Genomic DNA, 14,660 nt, shown 5'->3' with positions numbered 1-14,660 from the left:
CTGCAGTTGAATGAATGTTCTCACTGATGTTCAATTGTTCTACCATATTGTGTTCTATTTTATTTACTGTTTACTGTTACTGCCATTTATAGCTTCTGATTTTCCTGTACTGTTCCTGTTCCACTAAGTTTTATGTAAACTGTCCTCGGGAGGACGGTATATAAATATAATAAACAAACAAATAAAGATACAATACAATACTGTGATGGAGTATCAGGAAGATAGAGGAAAAGATAATCTTACCTTACACCCCTTATAGAATCAGCAGTGAAGTTCCATTCATGAATGCCTTTCTGTAACGTGGAAACCAGCAAAAGTTTTTTTTTAGTATATGTTTTAGCCTTCACTTTAAAACCATTAGTAATTGAAGGTTATTTTTTCCACTATATTTATCATTTTTAAAACTTCACAAGTCACCTTTAGAAAAACATTAACTCATACAAACATCTTCCTAGTATCCAACATTCTCTAAGTCTCTAGGTTCATCCTGGCCATGGGTTAGAGACGGTATTGGTTGCTCTGATGGATGATCTCTGACGCCAGCTGGAGTGGGGTGGTTCAGCCATCTTCGTGATGCTAGATCTGTCAGTCGCATTTGATCTGGTTGACCCTGAGTTGTTGCCCTGTCACCTTGCTGGGGTTGAGATACGTGGGGCAGCCCTTCTCCTTTCTCCAAAATCACACACAGAGTGGTATGGTGGGGGAATAGCTGTCATGCCTCTTTCAACTCCCTTGTGGAGTTCCGCAGGGGGCAGTACAACCGGGCTCTCCTCCATATTGTTTAACATCTTTATGCGCCCTCAGGCCCAGTTGATTTGGAGTTTTGGGCTGGGTTGTCACAAATATGTGGATGACATGCTGCTCTATCTCCTGATGGATGGCTGCCTAGACTCCCCCTGGATATATTCACCAGATGTTTGGAAGCTGTAGCTGAATGTTTAGAGCAGAGTTGCCTGAAACTTAACCCCTCCAAGACAGAGGTCCTGTGGCTGGGTAGGAAGGGATTGGATCAGGAAGCATGATTGCCCACCCTGGCCAAGGTGCAACTCATCTCGCCCAAGGCCAGGAACTTGGGCATTACTCTGGATGCCTCCCTATCAATGAAAGCCCAGGTCACGAGGATAGTCCGCCTAGCATTTTTCCATCTTCACCAGACATGGCTACTAATGTCCTGTCCTTGGGTCACTGAGAGCCAGTTTGGTGTAGTGGTTAGGAGTGCGGACTTCTAATCTGGCATGCCAGGTTTGATTCTGCGCTCCCCCACATGCAACCAGCTGGGTGACCTTGGGCCCGCCACGGCACTGATAAAACTGTTCTGACCAAGCAGTGATATCAGGGCTCTCTCAGCCTCACCCACCCCACAGGGTGTCTGTTGTGGGGAGAGGAATGGGAAGGCGACTGTAAGCCACTTTGAGCCTCCTTTGGGTAGGGAAAAGCAGCATATAAGAACCAATTCTTCTTCTTCTTCTTCTTCTTCTTCTTCTTCTTCTTCTTCTTCTTCTTCTTCTTCTTCTTCTTCTTCTTAGTCACAGCGATCCATGCAACGGTCACCTCCAGGATCGACTTCAGTAAATTGCTCTACACTGGCCTTGACCTGGAAATTGCAGCTGGTGCAAAATACAGCTGCTAAGGTCCTCACAGGGAAACCATGGAGGAACCATATCTAGGTAGTGCTGAGGCGGCTGCATTGGTTGCCAGTTACGACCCAGATCAAGTTCAAGGTTTTGGTATTGACCTTTAAGGCCATCTGCAGTCTGGGCTCCACATATCTGCGGGACCACCTACCCTCCAGTGCCCCCTGCAGGGCTTTTTGCTCTGCAGGTGAAAATATGTTGGTGATCTCTGGTCCATGAGAGATATGACTGGCCTCAACCTGTGCCCCTACCTGGTTCCTGAGGGCCCTGTTGGAGAGTTATCAGTTCTGCAGGGCCTGCAAGACGATACTCTTCCACCAGGTCTTTGGGTGAGGCCACGGCAATTAGACATAGCCCCCTCTTGATTAGCTAGAACAACTGTTCCTTCCCTATTACCATCTATCCGCTAAGGCAAGGGGTTGGGAAGTTGAGGAGCGCGGGAGGGAGTTTATTTTCATTGCTAGGGTGGGATAAATTATTTTATTTGGGTTTTATTATGGGGTTTTAAATGTGTAACCTGCCACAAACCAGCTTGGATGGGAGTGGCAGGCTATAAATCAAATAAATAATAATAATAAATACTAAAACAACTATCATTCTCTTTCTCTGAATCTGTTTTTATACCATATCCCTTACAACAAGGCCATAATTCTCAATTTATAAACCGGCCTGCTCCATGAACTTCTTTTTCGAACTGAATCCTATTTAAATTCATTAGTATTGTGCAGGAAAAGTCATTATGATAGTGAAGGGGTTAAATTCTTTTTTAAAAATTCTATTCACATTGCTGGGCCTCTCCTGACATTTCTACACTTCTAGTTTCTTGCGGATTTATGTGATCCCTTTAGTTGATGTTGTTATATTCTCAGGCAGTTGGATTGAAATAAAAAACAAAAATTTTCCTAGTGATTCTGCCAAATTTTCATTTTACTGGAGTAAACATTTTAAAGGGGCTGTCCAATTCTGACATCTGTTCTTTGCTCACTACACAAAGTAATTTTTTTTAAAAAAACACCAAACGTTTCAGAAGTCAGTCAGGAATTAAGCATAGCTGACAGCAGTAGCAATATTAAACCCGGCTGCTACTGGATATTGTGTCTCAGGGTTAGAGGTCAGAAAATCTTGTGCAATCAAAACCTACGGAATAGGGCTTTTTTTAAAAGGTGGGAAGAGTCAGTGGTTCTGTCTGTCCAAGTGAACATTCAGAGTAAGACTTCCTGACCATGAGAGATTCTAGTTAATGAGTCATGCTGAACTAAGACGTCAGTATAGTTCAACGGACACAGTTGCCTTGGACCTCAGGAAGTAACACAAACAAACCTCAGGTTGTTGTGTGGACATGAATGAGATAAACCACAAGTGCTTGGATCCCATCATTGGTACATGGAAAGAGCTGCACAAGCACCACATTGAATACTCTGGAAAAGCTTTTTGCCCTTGACAATATGCCAAGTAGAAGGGGTGAGGTGCTAAGAAGGAGACTTTTGCTTTTTCTTGTACTAGTGATCTTATTCAACTAGTGCAGGGGTGGCCCAACTGTGGCTCTCCAAATGTCCATGGACTACAATTACCAAGACCCACTGCCAGCATAGCCACATAGCAGGGGCCCATGGTAACTGTCATCCATGGACGTCTGGAGAGCTACAGTTTGACCATCCCTGCACTAGTGCAAGAATAAAAGGTGAGGATGATTCCATACCATTCTTCTTCTTTATTACAGCCCCCCCCCCCGCCCCACACCATTAGGCATTTTGTTCAGAGGATCTCAGCAATAGATTTTGGGGACTGTCTACCATATTTTTATTCCAACCATCCTCTGAGCAGCTCAGCACAGGGAATGCTGAGTGGGAAGGGAGAGGGATATTTGTTTCTACACATTCCTTCTGCTCATGGATGGTAGGATGCCATTCAATAGCTACATTAACAAATCTTGTTTTCTTCATGATGAGAATAAACTGAATTCCCTCCCTCTGCATACAACTGGGAAATTGAAGAATAAATGGTTTTGAACAACCAGTGAATTTATTATGAAATCTGAAGCAGGAGAAATAACCAACAATTTTTTTCCCTCTTGCCTACAAACCAAGACTTCTGAACTGATAGGTGGGGGTATATTGTATTTTAGAATTCCTGGTTTGTAAGCAAGTTATATTTTGGAGTTTGTCGTTTTGCTTGGCTTAAACGACTCAACAGGTTCTTCCTAATCAACAAGACTTCAACCTCTACCTACTCTTGAGAGGACCATGGTGGGTACATACAATACCAAGGACTTTATGGCTTATTTGCATTAGGATGCAGGATCCAAACTACACACAATGCTAAGTAATGTGTGTAGTTTTTACCCAACACTGTGAGGGTTTTTATAAAAGCAAATTGCAGTGCTGGAGGTTATAATCTCGCTAAGATCCACATAAAGCCTGCTGGTGGAATAGGAGCTTTTGACTCTTTTGGTGTTTTTCTCAATGAAAATCTTTCCAAAGTTTTTCTTACAGGGGGCAGGGAGTAGGAGGGACAAGCACCAATCAGGGAATGATTCCTACCCCACCACCCTGAGCAAGACTGACGTATTTTATAGGGGGGAAACAATTTTGGGGAAGGAAGCACATGACTCAAATGTGAGGTATAGTTAGTCCCTCCAAACATTTCTTGTGACTTGTATGCAACCTTATTGCTTATAAAACGGTACTGCTGGAATAAATTGGGTGTTCAGCATCATTGTCCCCTGATAATGGGGGTTGGGAGTAGACGTTACATTGCCTCATGTAGCATATCACAGTCAACTTTTGATTGAGTCACAGACATAACAGCATTTGGAAATATTTAACTAGAGAAAAGTTTAGTCTTGTATTCCTCTCTGTCTAATAACTTTGGATCCTCCTTAAAGTATTTGGCTTGACTGTAGGAAATTAGATGATGAATTACTACAAAGAAAAAAATTGTATGCTTCCCTACAATAAATTAAAGATATAAACAGATGCTTCATTCTGCCCTATTTTGCTTTCATAATGCTAATAAAGTCAGCACTCCAGCTTAAAGAGAGTGATTAATGGTTATAGGTAATGGATAATTGCTCTTAATATATTCTTGGAGGGAAAAAATGGTACAAAGGTTTACTCTACCAGAACAGACATATGGCTATGTTTGTATTGTCTTGAGAGTTTGTGTTCATTTATATTCAAAAGGTAGGATGTTTGCCAAGCTGATTATGAAATCTATGCACATCTACAGAAGAATTCACATCTTCACTTGATTTACTCCATGACAAAACATGAATACTCCTAACATCTAATGGTTCATCTTTTAAAGCTGTTTTTTATGTTTGTTTCTAGCTTGACCACTGTTTTATAGATATCATTTTAGGCTGCTTAATGTTTTCATGGCTTGTTTTAATATTACTATGCATTGTTGCTTTTATTATTTTACTACATTATCTTTACTATATGAGCACCTTGAGCAGGTTTGTGCAGAGGTGGCATATATGTTTCCTACAGAGGAAAAAGTAGAATTATATAAAATATTTCCTATAAAATGCTACAAAAGCAGCTAGAATCAGTTTTCTGCTAGAGTTACTGAGAAAGAAAACCAAAGACCATAAATAATATTACTTTATGGGCTTGGGGTATTTCAGAAATAATTTAAAAAAAACTTCTAGACTTATGATCTCTTCTTATGCCACTTGATTTTACATCAAGCCATTTCACACATTATAGTCATGGGGTAGATCCTATCCCTATCCTATCACTCTACTGAGTGAGCCTAAGGAAACTTCAACTTAAGTCACTCTTCCAATGGAGGAAGGTTCCTGAGACTGAAGGAAAACTCTTTGGAAGATGGTTGGATGTATCCCATGGCTTGCTACCAAAGTATATCCCCAGAAAGGCAGACAGAGCCAATCCTGATTTTCTGACAAGACAGTTATGTGTATATTCATTTAAAAAAATTAATTACACCTGAGAAGTGCAATTTCTCAATGTATAATTGAGATATGTTCACGTTTAATTCCTTTCTCTAGACTCCTTTATGTCAAGGACATACCAGAAGTGTAAAGAGAGGTGCCTTTCATTTATATCCAGAGTTCCCAACTTTTTATCAACTCAGAGTCCTGATTCCAGTTAAGGAGCTGCCTTTACATTTCTTAAATAAGCCATACTGCAAACTGTCAGGTAGTGGCGGCTGCACATGGGACATTAAAGCTACAGCTCCACTTGATGGTGGAAATTGAGGAGATATGATATGTCTGAACTATGCCTGTTAGTTTTGCAAAACTCTTTGGCCTACTAACATAGTTAGCTGATAAGAGACACATGTTGTTTATATGGTCTTCCAAATGCCCTGAATTAGCAAGTATGGGCATGCTATGATTAACACTTCCTTTCTAAATGCCCATTATTTCTTCATCTTTAGACGTCTTCCTTTCACTTCTGTTTAATTTTTTGTCACTCAAATAATTACCAAAGGCTTAAAATTGTCTCCTTCATCCAAAGCTTCTCCAGTTTCCTTTAACCTTTTAAATTAAGCAGGTAGGTGCTAGAAACCATGCAGTTACAGGCTATTATTGACAAAGAAAATCCCACGATCTTTTGTCTGCATCTACCTTTCATTATGAGAAACAATGTGAAGCTGGCTTACCTTATCATCAGGCATAACATGCCAGATAGAGACTGTCTTCTCTTCAGCCTCACTATTGATGGAGAGATATGAAGGCTGGTAGATTTTTGTAGGTTCCAGAATTAAAACCTTGGGAAAAAAATATGGAGAATACTACTAAATAGGAGTGTGCATTTGCTGTATTGGAGTTGCAAAGACACCTGAAAAATACTTTATTGGTATGTTTCAGGTTTTTTAAAGTCAAAAACATGTCAGAAAATCTGACTGGCTACCAGTACAGTTGAGCCTGAATGAAGTTGAATTTTTACATGATTTTTCAGGGTATATTTGGCTACAGAGAGGTTTAAAGGGCTACAAGTTTAGAGTCTAAGTTCTGGCTCCTCCTTCTTTCAATTCTATCTCTGCCTTTTACTCTGGTTGTCAGGGTAACAGAAGGTATGGGGAAGACACATCTCTGCAGCCAAATGGCCAAAGCACCCTAGGGGTAGCTATAGTTCATTAGAGCCAATGCTTTTGCAAATGCCACTGCATTGCAGGTTTGCAACTTGCAAGGTTGTTGACTTCAAATGTGAAGCCCAATTACCTTGCTTTCCCCACTCTTTGCCCTGGGAACAGAAGGGAGGGGGGAAGAAGCAGATTTGGGAAATAGAATTTCAGATTAGGAGGAACACTATTCTTTAGCCAGTCATAGAATTTTATTATTTAAAAAAATCTTCTGTGCACAGATAAAGAGCTAGACTCCACTGCTGAGAGAAGTTTGGAGAGTTTGCGTTGGATTTGGCTTCAGCTGCTGCTCCTGTTGCCTAAGAGACTCTGCTGTGGACCAGATCAGATCCTGGCTGTCTGGAGAAGAGGGATAGTCTGACTGAACATCATTTTAAAAGATGTCTTCTTATTTTACTGTTAGTTGTTCTTTGAGCTTCTTGGGTGGTAGGTAGGGGAGGGACTCAGGCCTTTTTTTGTTTTTTGTTTTGTTCCTAATGGTTACATTTCAGTTCCTTCTGGTTTTGTACCCTGCTGTTTGGAGGGTTTTTTTTACTTGTCTGGGCCTGGTGGCTGAGGAGGGAGGGGGAAGGCCTCAGGACTTTTTTTGGTTTGCTTTGGTTTATTCTTAAGTTATAGTTATTTCTGGTTTTGTGGTTTGCAGTTAGTTTTGTGGAGTTTTGTTTTTGTTTGGGCCTGGTGTTAGGTAGGGAGACCAAGAGTTTCTTCCTTCTGCTTTGTTTCTTTGGAGCTGGTTTAAAATTATTAACTTATTCATGTTTGGTTATTTGGAGGGTGGGGCTTTGCAGAGAATCCTAGCTTGGACACAGAACCTACGAGTTCAGGAATCTCATCAAGAAATGCTGTCATATTACAGGTCTCCAAGACTGGGGAAATAGTTAGCTCACACAGGAAAAATGGTTGATGATCTCCTCTCAGACGCTTAGGCCTTTTAAGACAGAGCGATGCTCTCGTCTGCCATGGCAAGTCTGGCTCTAGTCATCCCCATGATCCAAATGGCTCTTGAAGACTCAGCCTCCTTTCTGGAGCCAGCTGAGGGATGTACAGGCATGGCTCCAGCAGCAGGTCACTGGTAAAAAGGCTGCAAGATGGACTCGAGGCCTGCCTTCAGCCTCTTACATAGCAGAAGGTCTACATGTTGGTGACCATGTGTGACTCAAGCCTCAAGAGCAAGATTGCTGAGTGGGCCAATATACTCATTCACTGGAGAGATGAGCTCTTCCACTGAACTGAACACATACAAACCAAGAGGAGCACATTGGCATGAGCTAAGGAAGCTCTCTTGCTGTTCATGTTAGCAGAGTAAGCAAGTCATAGATATGCACACGCTGTATTTTAGGATTAGGAGAAAAGGATTTATTAAAGAACGACCATACTTGATAGTGCAGAGTAGAGATAGAAATAGCCTGACTACATGGCTGACTAGCAGAGAGTGAGTAAGAGAGAAGCTCCTGAGAAGAAGCAAGAAATTACCCCTAAGAGTAGCAATCTAGAGATAGACAAGAAGTAACACTTAACAGGGTAGAAAAGGTCCTGACCTCATTGACCTATCTAATGGTCTTCTTGCTGCCCCCTTCAGGCTCTTCTTTTCTTCCTATATTTGTACACCAGACATTGCATATTAATTAATATTAATTAATTAATTAATTAATGTCATAGTATAAATGTATTAAATAAGAAAATTGCAAGTGCAGAATAAAGTAAGAGAAGTAAAATTTAGTATCGTTCCAATTTTAGTATATGCGCTGCTGAAGCAAACACCCAGATGCAATATCTAAGAAAAGTGGTAAATCCTGAGCACAAGAGATTCTTTACCCTCCTTCGTCACAATGCCCTACCCTAAGCTCACTTGAGTGGGAAATTTGATGGACTCCCTCACAAGGATCGGCTCTGTATCTGCAACGAGGGTCAAGTAGAGAACACAGAACACATCTTATTTGAGTGCAAGCTGTATAATCATATTCGCACAGGTGCATTAGTACCAATGCTTATAGAATGAACTCATGACCTGAGAAAGCATCGTCTGCAACTATTGCTATCAGAGACAGATAATTTTTTAATTAGCAAAGTAGCAAAATTTGTGTGGCTAGCTTTAAGAACTAGGAAAGATTGGTCACTGATGTATAGCCATAATAGGTCCACAGAACTTCTTATAGAATCATAGAGTTGGAATGGGCCATACAGGCCATCTAGTCCAACCCCCTGCTCAACACAGGATCAGCCCAAAGCATCCTAAAGCATCATAAAGTGTCCTTTCCTCTGCAGCCAATGGGAACAGCATTCTGCCCTCCTCCAAATGACAACCTTTCAAATACTTAAAGAGGGCTATCATGTCCTCTCTCAACCTCCTTTTCTCCAGGCTGAACTTTCCAAAGTCCCTCAACCTATCTTCATAGGGCTTGGTCCCTTGGCCCCAGATCATCCTCGTCGCTCTCCTCTGTACCCTTTCAATTTTATCTACGTCCTTCTTGAAGTGAGGCCTCCAGAACTGCACACAGTACTCCAGGTCTGGTCTGTCCAGTGCCGTATACAATGGAACTAGTGATTTTGATGTGATGCTCCTGTTGATACAGCCCAAAATGGCATTTGCCTTTTTTACCGCTGCATCACACTGCTTGCTCATGTTTAGTTTACAATCCACAAGTACCCCAAGATCTTGTTCACACACAGTCTGATGAAACACCATTGACAACAACTCTTTGAGTACAGTTTTCTAACCAATTCCCTATCCACCAAACTATCTGAAAATCCAGATTGCAATCCTTCAACTTATCCATCAGAACATCACGGGGAACCTTATCAAAAGCTTTACTAAAATCCAAGTAAACGACATCAACCGAATTTCCATGATCCAGCAAACCTGTTACTTGGTCAAAAAAGGAAACCAGGTTGGTCTGACCGGACCTGTTGGAGACAAATCCATGCTGACTTCCTTGGATCACCAAACTGTCCTCCAAATGTTTGCAGATCGCTCCATTATCTTCCCCACAACAGAGGTCAGACTCACTGTCTGTAGTTTCCTGGGTCATCCTTCCTCCCTTTTTTGAAGATTGGAATAACGTTTGATCTCTTCCAGTCCTCCGGGACATCTCCAGTCCTTAAAGAGGTCCCAAAGGTTCTGCAAGTTCTCTGGAAAGTTCTTTGAGCACTCTCGGGTGCATTTCTTCCGGCCCAGGGGATTTGAACTCATCCAGTGAAGCTAAATGCCTCTCAACAACCTCTCTGTCCATGTCAACCTGCCACCCAGACACTATCTCTTGGCTACTGCCATCTCTAGATGTGCCTAAACCCTTTGACCTGTGGGAAAAAACAGATGTAAAATAGGCGCTGAGCCTCTCTGCTTTCTCTGCATCCTCCGTTAGAGTTTGTCCATCCGCACAGTGGGCCTATTGCCTCCTTTACTTTACGTTTGCTACTCACATAACTGAAAAATCTTTTCTTGTTACAATGGGCTTCCCTGGCCAATCTTTGCTCACTCTCAGCTTTGGCCTTTCTGATGATTGATCTACAGTGCCTAGTAACCTGTAGGTACTCTTCTTTAGAGCTCTGTCCTTCCCTCCATTTCCCTTTTCTTTCTTAGTTCCTCTTGAAGTTCTCTGTTCATCCAAAAAGGCTTTTTAGAGCTCCTGCAGTGTTTTCGTCTTTCTGGGATAGTCATTGATTGAGCATGCAATAGCTCTTGTTTGAGTAGCGCCCACCCTTCACATGCTCCCTTCCCTTCCAGCATTCTTGTCCATGGTATGACACTCATCATGTCTCTGAGTTTATTAAAGTTTGCCCTACGAAAATCCAACATCCGCATCTGGCTACAAGCTTCCTTGGCTCCCCATCTCAAAAGGAATTCTATGAGGACATGGTCACTTCCCCTTAGGGTCCCCACCTCCTTCGCCTCATCCACCAACTCTTGCCTGTTGGTCAGTAATGTTGTTTGGTTAGTTGTTATTATGTTGTTTGGTTAGTAGTTATTATCGTACATCTCTTAATCTTGTCTTTTGTTTTATATTTTAACAGTTTTACTAGTTTTATTGCTTTTATGGCTCATTTTATCCTTGTAAAATAGTCACCGGCAGTTAATGCTTTTAAATGTTGACTTTTATGATGGAGAAGTTTTAAGTTTTATTGTTGATGCATTTTTAAACTTTTAATATATTACCTTTCCTTTTACAAACTGCTATTGTATAATAGTGTATCTAAAATTTTGGTCTAAATGACCGTAAATAAAAATTGGAGAAGTAAAACAAAAAAGAATTATATATCAACTAAAATCAGGATTCCTCAGCCATACTTGAAACGAACCTTTAAAAAATAATAATGGATGAGGAAATGAAATTAGCAACCATTAAAGTGACATACGGGAAAACGTCAGCCAAAAGAAATGTTATTTTATCATCGTCATATTCAGAGACAATGGACAGAACTGTGTTCAGCCTGATTCGAACGTCATTGTATAGAGGGCAATACAGGACACGATGGATAAGGTCTTCTACTTGGTTAAGCCCACAAGGGCACAACCGACAATCTGGTGGGACCTGATTAAATCTACCATGCAAGTATGCAGAAATATGGGTATACATACAAAAGACTTATTACTATTGATTACCAAGATTTATTACTAATCTGGAGGCATTTATGAGTATACATACCATAAATAACTGGTATTTTGTGTGGTAAACAATTTGCTGAACACCTTCTGGAGCTCACTTTATTATATATGTAATGTTCTTTTCTTAATGTTTGATGTCCCAGAGGACCGGAAGAGAGCAAATGTTATTCCGATCTTCAAAAAAGGGAGGAAGGAGGACCCGGGAAACTACAGACCAGTGAGTCTGACCTCTGTTGTGGGGAAGATAATGGAGCAGATATTAAAGGGAGCAATCTGCAAACATCTGGAGGACAATTTGGTGATCCAAGGAAGTCAGCATGGATTTGTCTCCAACAGGTCCTGCCAGACCAACCTGGTTTCCTTTTTTGACCAAGTAACAGTTTGCTGGATCGTGGAAATTCGGTTGATGTCATTTACTTGGATTTTAGTAAAGCTTTTGATAAGGTTCCCCATGATGTTCTGAGGGATAAGTTGAAGGACTGCAATCTGGATTTTCAGATAGTTAAGTGGAAAGGGAATTGGTTAGAGAACCGCACTCAAAGAGTTGTTGTCAATGGTGTTTCATCAGACTGGAGAGAGGTGAGTAGTGGGGTATCTCAGGGCTCGGTGCTCGGCCCGGTACTTTTTAACATATTTATTAATGATCTAGATGAGGGGATGGAGGGACTACTCATCAAGTTTGCAGATAACACCAAATTGGGAGGACTGGCAAATACTCCGGAAGATAGAGACGGAGTTCAACGAGATCTGAACACAATGGGAAAATGGGCAAATGAGAACAAGATACAATTTAATAAAGATAAGTGTAAAGTTCTGCATCTGGGTCAGAAAAATGAAAAGCATGCCTACTGGATGGGGGATACGCTTCTAGGTAACACTGTGTGTGAACGAGACCTTGGGGTACTTGTGGATTGTAAACTAAACATGAGCAGGCAGTGTGATGCAGCGGTAAAAATGGCAAATGCCATTTTGGGCTGTATCAACAGGGGCATCCCATCAAAATCACAAGATGTCATCGTCCCATTGTATACGGCACTGGTCAGATCACACCTGGAGTACTGTGTGCAGTTCTGGAGGCCTCACTTCAAGAAGGACGTAGATAAAATTGAAAGGGTACAGAGGAGAGCGACAGAGATAATCTGGGGCCAAGGGACCAAGCCCTATGAAGATAGGTTGAGGGACTTGGGAATGTTCAGCCCGGAGAAAAGAAGGTTGAGAGAGGACATGATAGCCCTCTTTAAGTATTTGAAAGGTTGTCACTTGGAGGAGGGCAGGATGCTGTTTCCGTTGGCTGCAGAGGAGAGGACATGCAGTAATGGGTTTAAACTTCAAGTACAACAATATAGGCTAGATATCAGGAAAAATTTTTTCACAGTCAGAGTAGTTCAGCAGTGGAATAGGCTGCCTAAGGAGGTGGTGAACTCCCCCTCACTGGCAGTCTTCAAGCAAAGGTTGGATACACACTTTTCTTGGATGCTTTAGGATGCTTAGTGCCTTTGCACGCATATTTCTTTTTGATCCTGCGTAGAGCAGGGGGTTGGACTAGATGGCATGTCTGGCCCCTTCCAACTCTATGATTCTATCATTCTATTTTTACATGAGCTTAAATTGTGGTTTATTTTTATTATGTCTCCACCTAGCTAAGCATGCAGCCTCAAATGGACTGAAGGACACAGGGTAATGTATTCAGAATATCAAAATGAATTTTCACACTGGAAAAAGGGAGATAATGGAGACTCTAGTTCCAGGAAGAAAAGGGAAATATAGAAACTTATGAAAAGTGTACAAAATCAGTGATGGAAGAAATTGATATGAAATGTAATAAAGGGTATGGGTCCCTAAAAGTTGACAGCAGACTGATTAGGGTGATCTGGAGCAAAAATGATCACGGTCCTATGAAGCACAACCAGGACCAGTTTAGGTGGATTGCTAGATGATTTTTCTTTCTTTGGCTCTGTGAAGAAGCATGTGGAAACCATAGGTGGAAGACAGGCGGACAAGAAGTCACGAACATGAACAGGCATATATCAGAAAATTGTGGGCATAATTCAGGATGTATCTGAACAGAAACTAGGCCATCATGGTGAAAGAAGGAATCTGTAACAAAGCAGCAGGAAAGCTGGAAGCATTAGGATCATTACATAGCAGTCTTTAGAGCCCTTTAGCTCTAAAATTGAGGGCAGTGACTAACAAGAGATCAAGGGAATGTGCACGCATATCATACATTCACAAGCTTGTATAAAGAAGCTATGAAGACACCATGGAAGCAGACTCTACTGAAGCCTATTTTGGAATCACAGTTGAAGAGTGCTAAGGTAATCATTGTACTGCCCTAGATGGGGGAACCCATCCTTTTCAGCCTGTGGTCACCACTGGAATTCTGATATAGGGTGATAGATGTAACCAGTAAATGGCTACCAGAGAAGGCAGAGACAGTGAGAGAATGGTTGCCACAGGACTGTCAGGAAGTGCATTTCAGTAGCAATTTGTCACCATTGAATTCTACTAAAATCAACAGAACATACTGGAATAATCATGACCCAATCTCACTTTTTTGCTTAGACTGTTTTACATTTGATATTATCCTTCTTCCATCATTTTAAATGAACTTATTGTTAAAAATATTTTCTTCCATATGCCTTAAGTATACACACTGTGCTCACAAGGAAACCATCCTCAGGCAGTATTATGTCTTCCTTTTTCAAGCATAACACACTTATGCAAGAGGGAAGAATTCTACTTCACCTGGCTATCCCCTTCCCATGAGCCTTTTTTCTTTAACCTATTAAAGTAGAGCTGGTGTGGTAAAGGACTAGAGATCTATGTTCAAATTGCCCCAAGCAATGCTCACTGGATTCGTTCTAGCTACTCAAACTCCCAAGAACAACCCACCACACAGGTTGGTATGGAAGAGGGGAGAACCGTGTGTGCCACACATGGGGATCTTTAGAGAAAGGATGAGATGAACACCAAATGGATAGAAGCTGATAGTTAGCAATAACATGACAACAGTTTCAGTTGATAGTGGGACTTATTAATTTAGTTGGCTAGATCAGTGGTCCCCAACATTTTTATCACCGGGGACCAGTCAACGCTTGACAATTTTACTGAGGCCCAGGGAGGGGGTAGTCTTTTGTCGAGGGAGGTTGCTGCCACCGGCTGAGCCCCTGCTCCACTTGCTTTCCCGCTGGCGCCCCTGACTTCCCACCGCCTGCGCAGTGCCACGACGAGGGGGAGCACCAGCCATGGTGGCCACTAGAGAGCACCAAAGGTCCGCAGACTGGCAGAGCAGCTGGGAAGGAGGACAAGGA

General features: G+C 41.7%; 1 protein-coding gene across 3 annotated transcripts in view; it reads right to left on the bottom strand.

Moving 5' to 3' along the window:
• MAP3K5 (mitogen-activated protein kinase kinase kinase 5) overlaps nt 1-14,660 on the bottom strand; it is a 149,479-nt gene that overhangs the window by 47,263 nt on the left and 87,556 nt on the right. For all 3 annotated transcript variants that reach the window (XM_077351694.1, XM_077351684.1, XM_077351705.1), the window contains exons 11-12: nt 6,264-6,371; nt 244-293 (exon numbers count right to left, since the gene is read on the bottom strand). In XM_077351694.1, the coding sequence (XP_077207809.1) occupies nt 244-293; nt 6,264-6,371 (158 nt within the window). The remainder of the gene's footprint in view (nt 1-243; nt 294-6,263; nt 6,372-14,660) is intronic.

This window comes from Paroedura picta, chromosome 1, assembly GCF_049243985.1.
Source record: "Paroedura picta isolate Pp20150507F chromosome 1, Ppicta_v3.0, whole genome shotgun sequence".
Classification (NCBI taxonomy): Eukaryota; Metazoa; Chordata; class Lepidosauria; order Squamata; family Gekkonidae; genus Paroedura; species Paroedura picta.
This window is presented reverse-complemented; position numbering and strand designations above follow the sequence as displayed.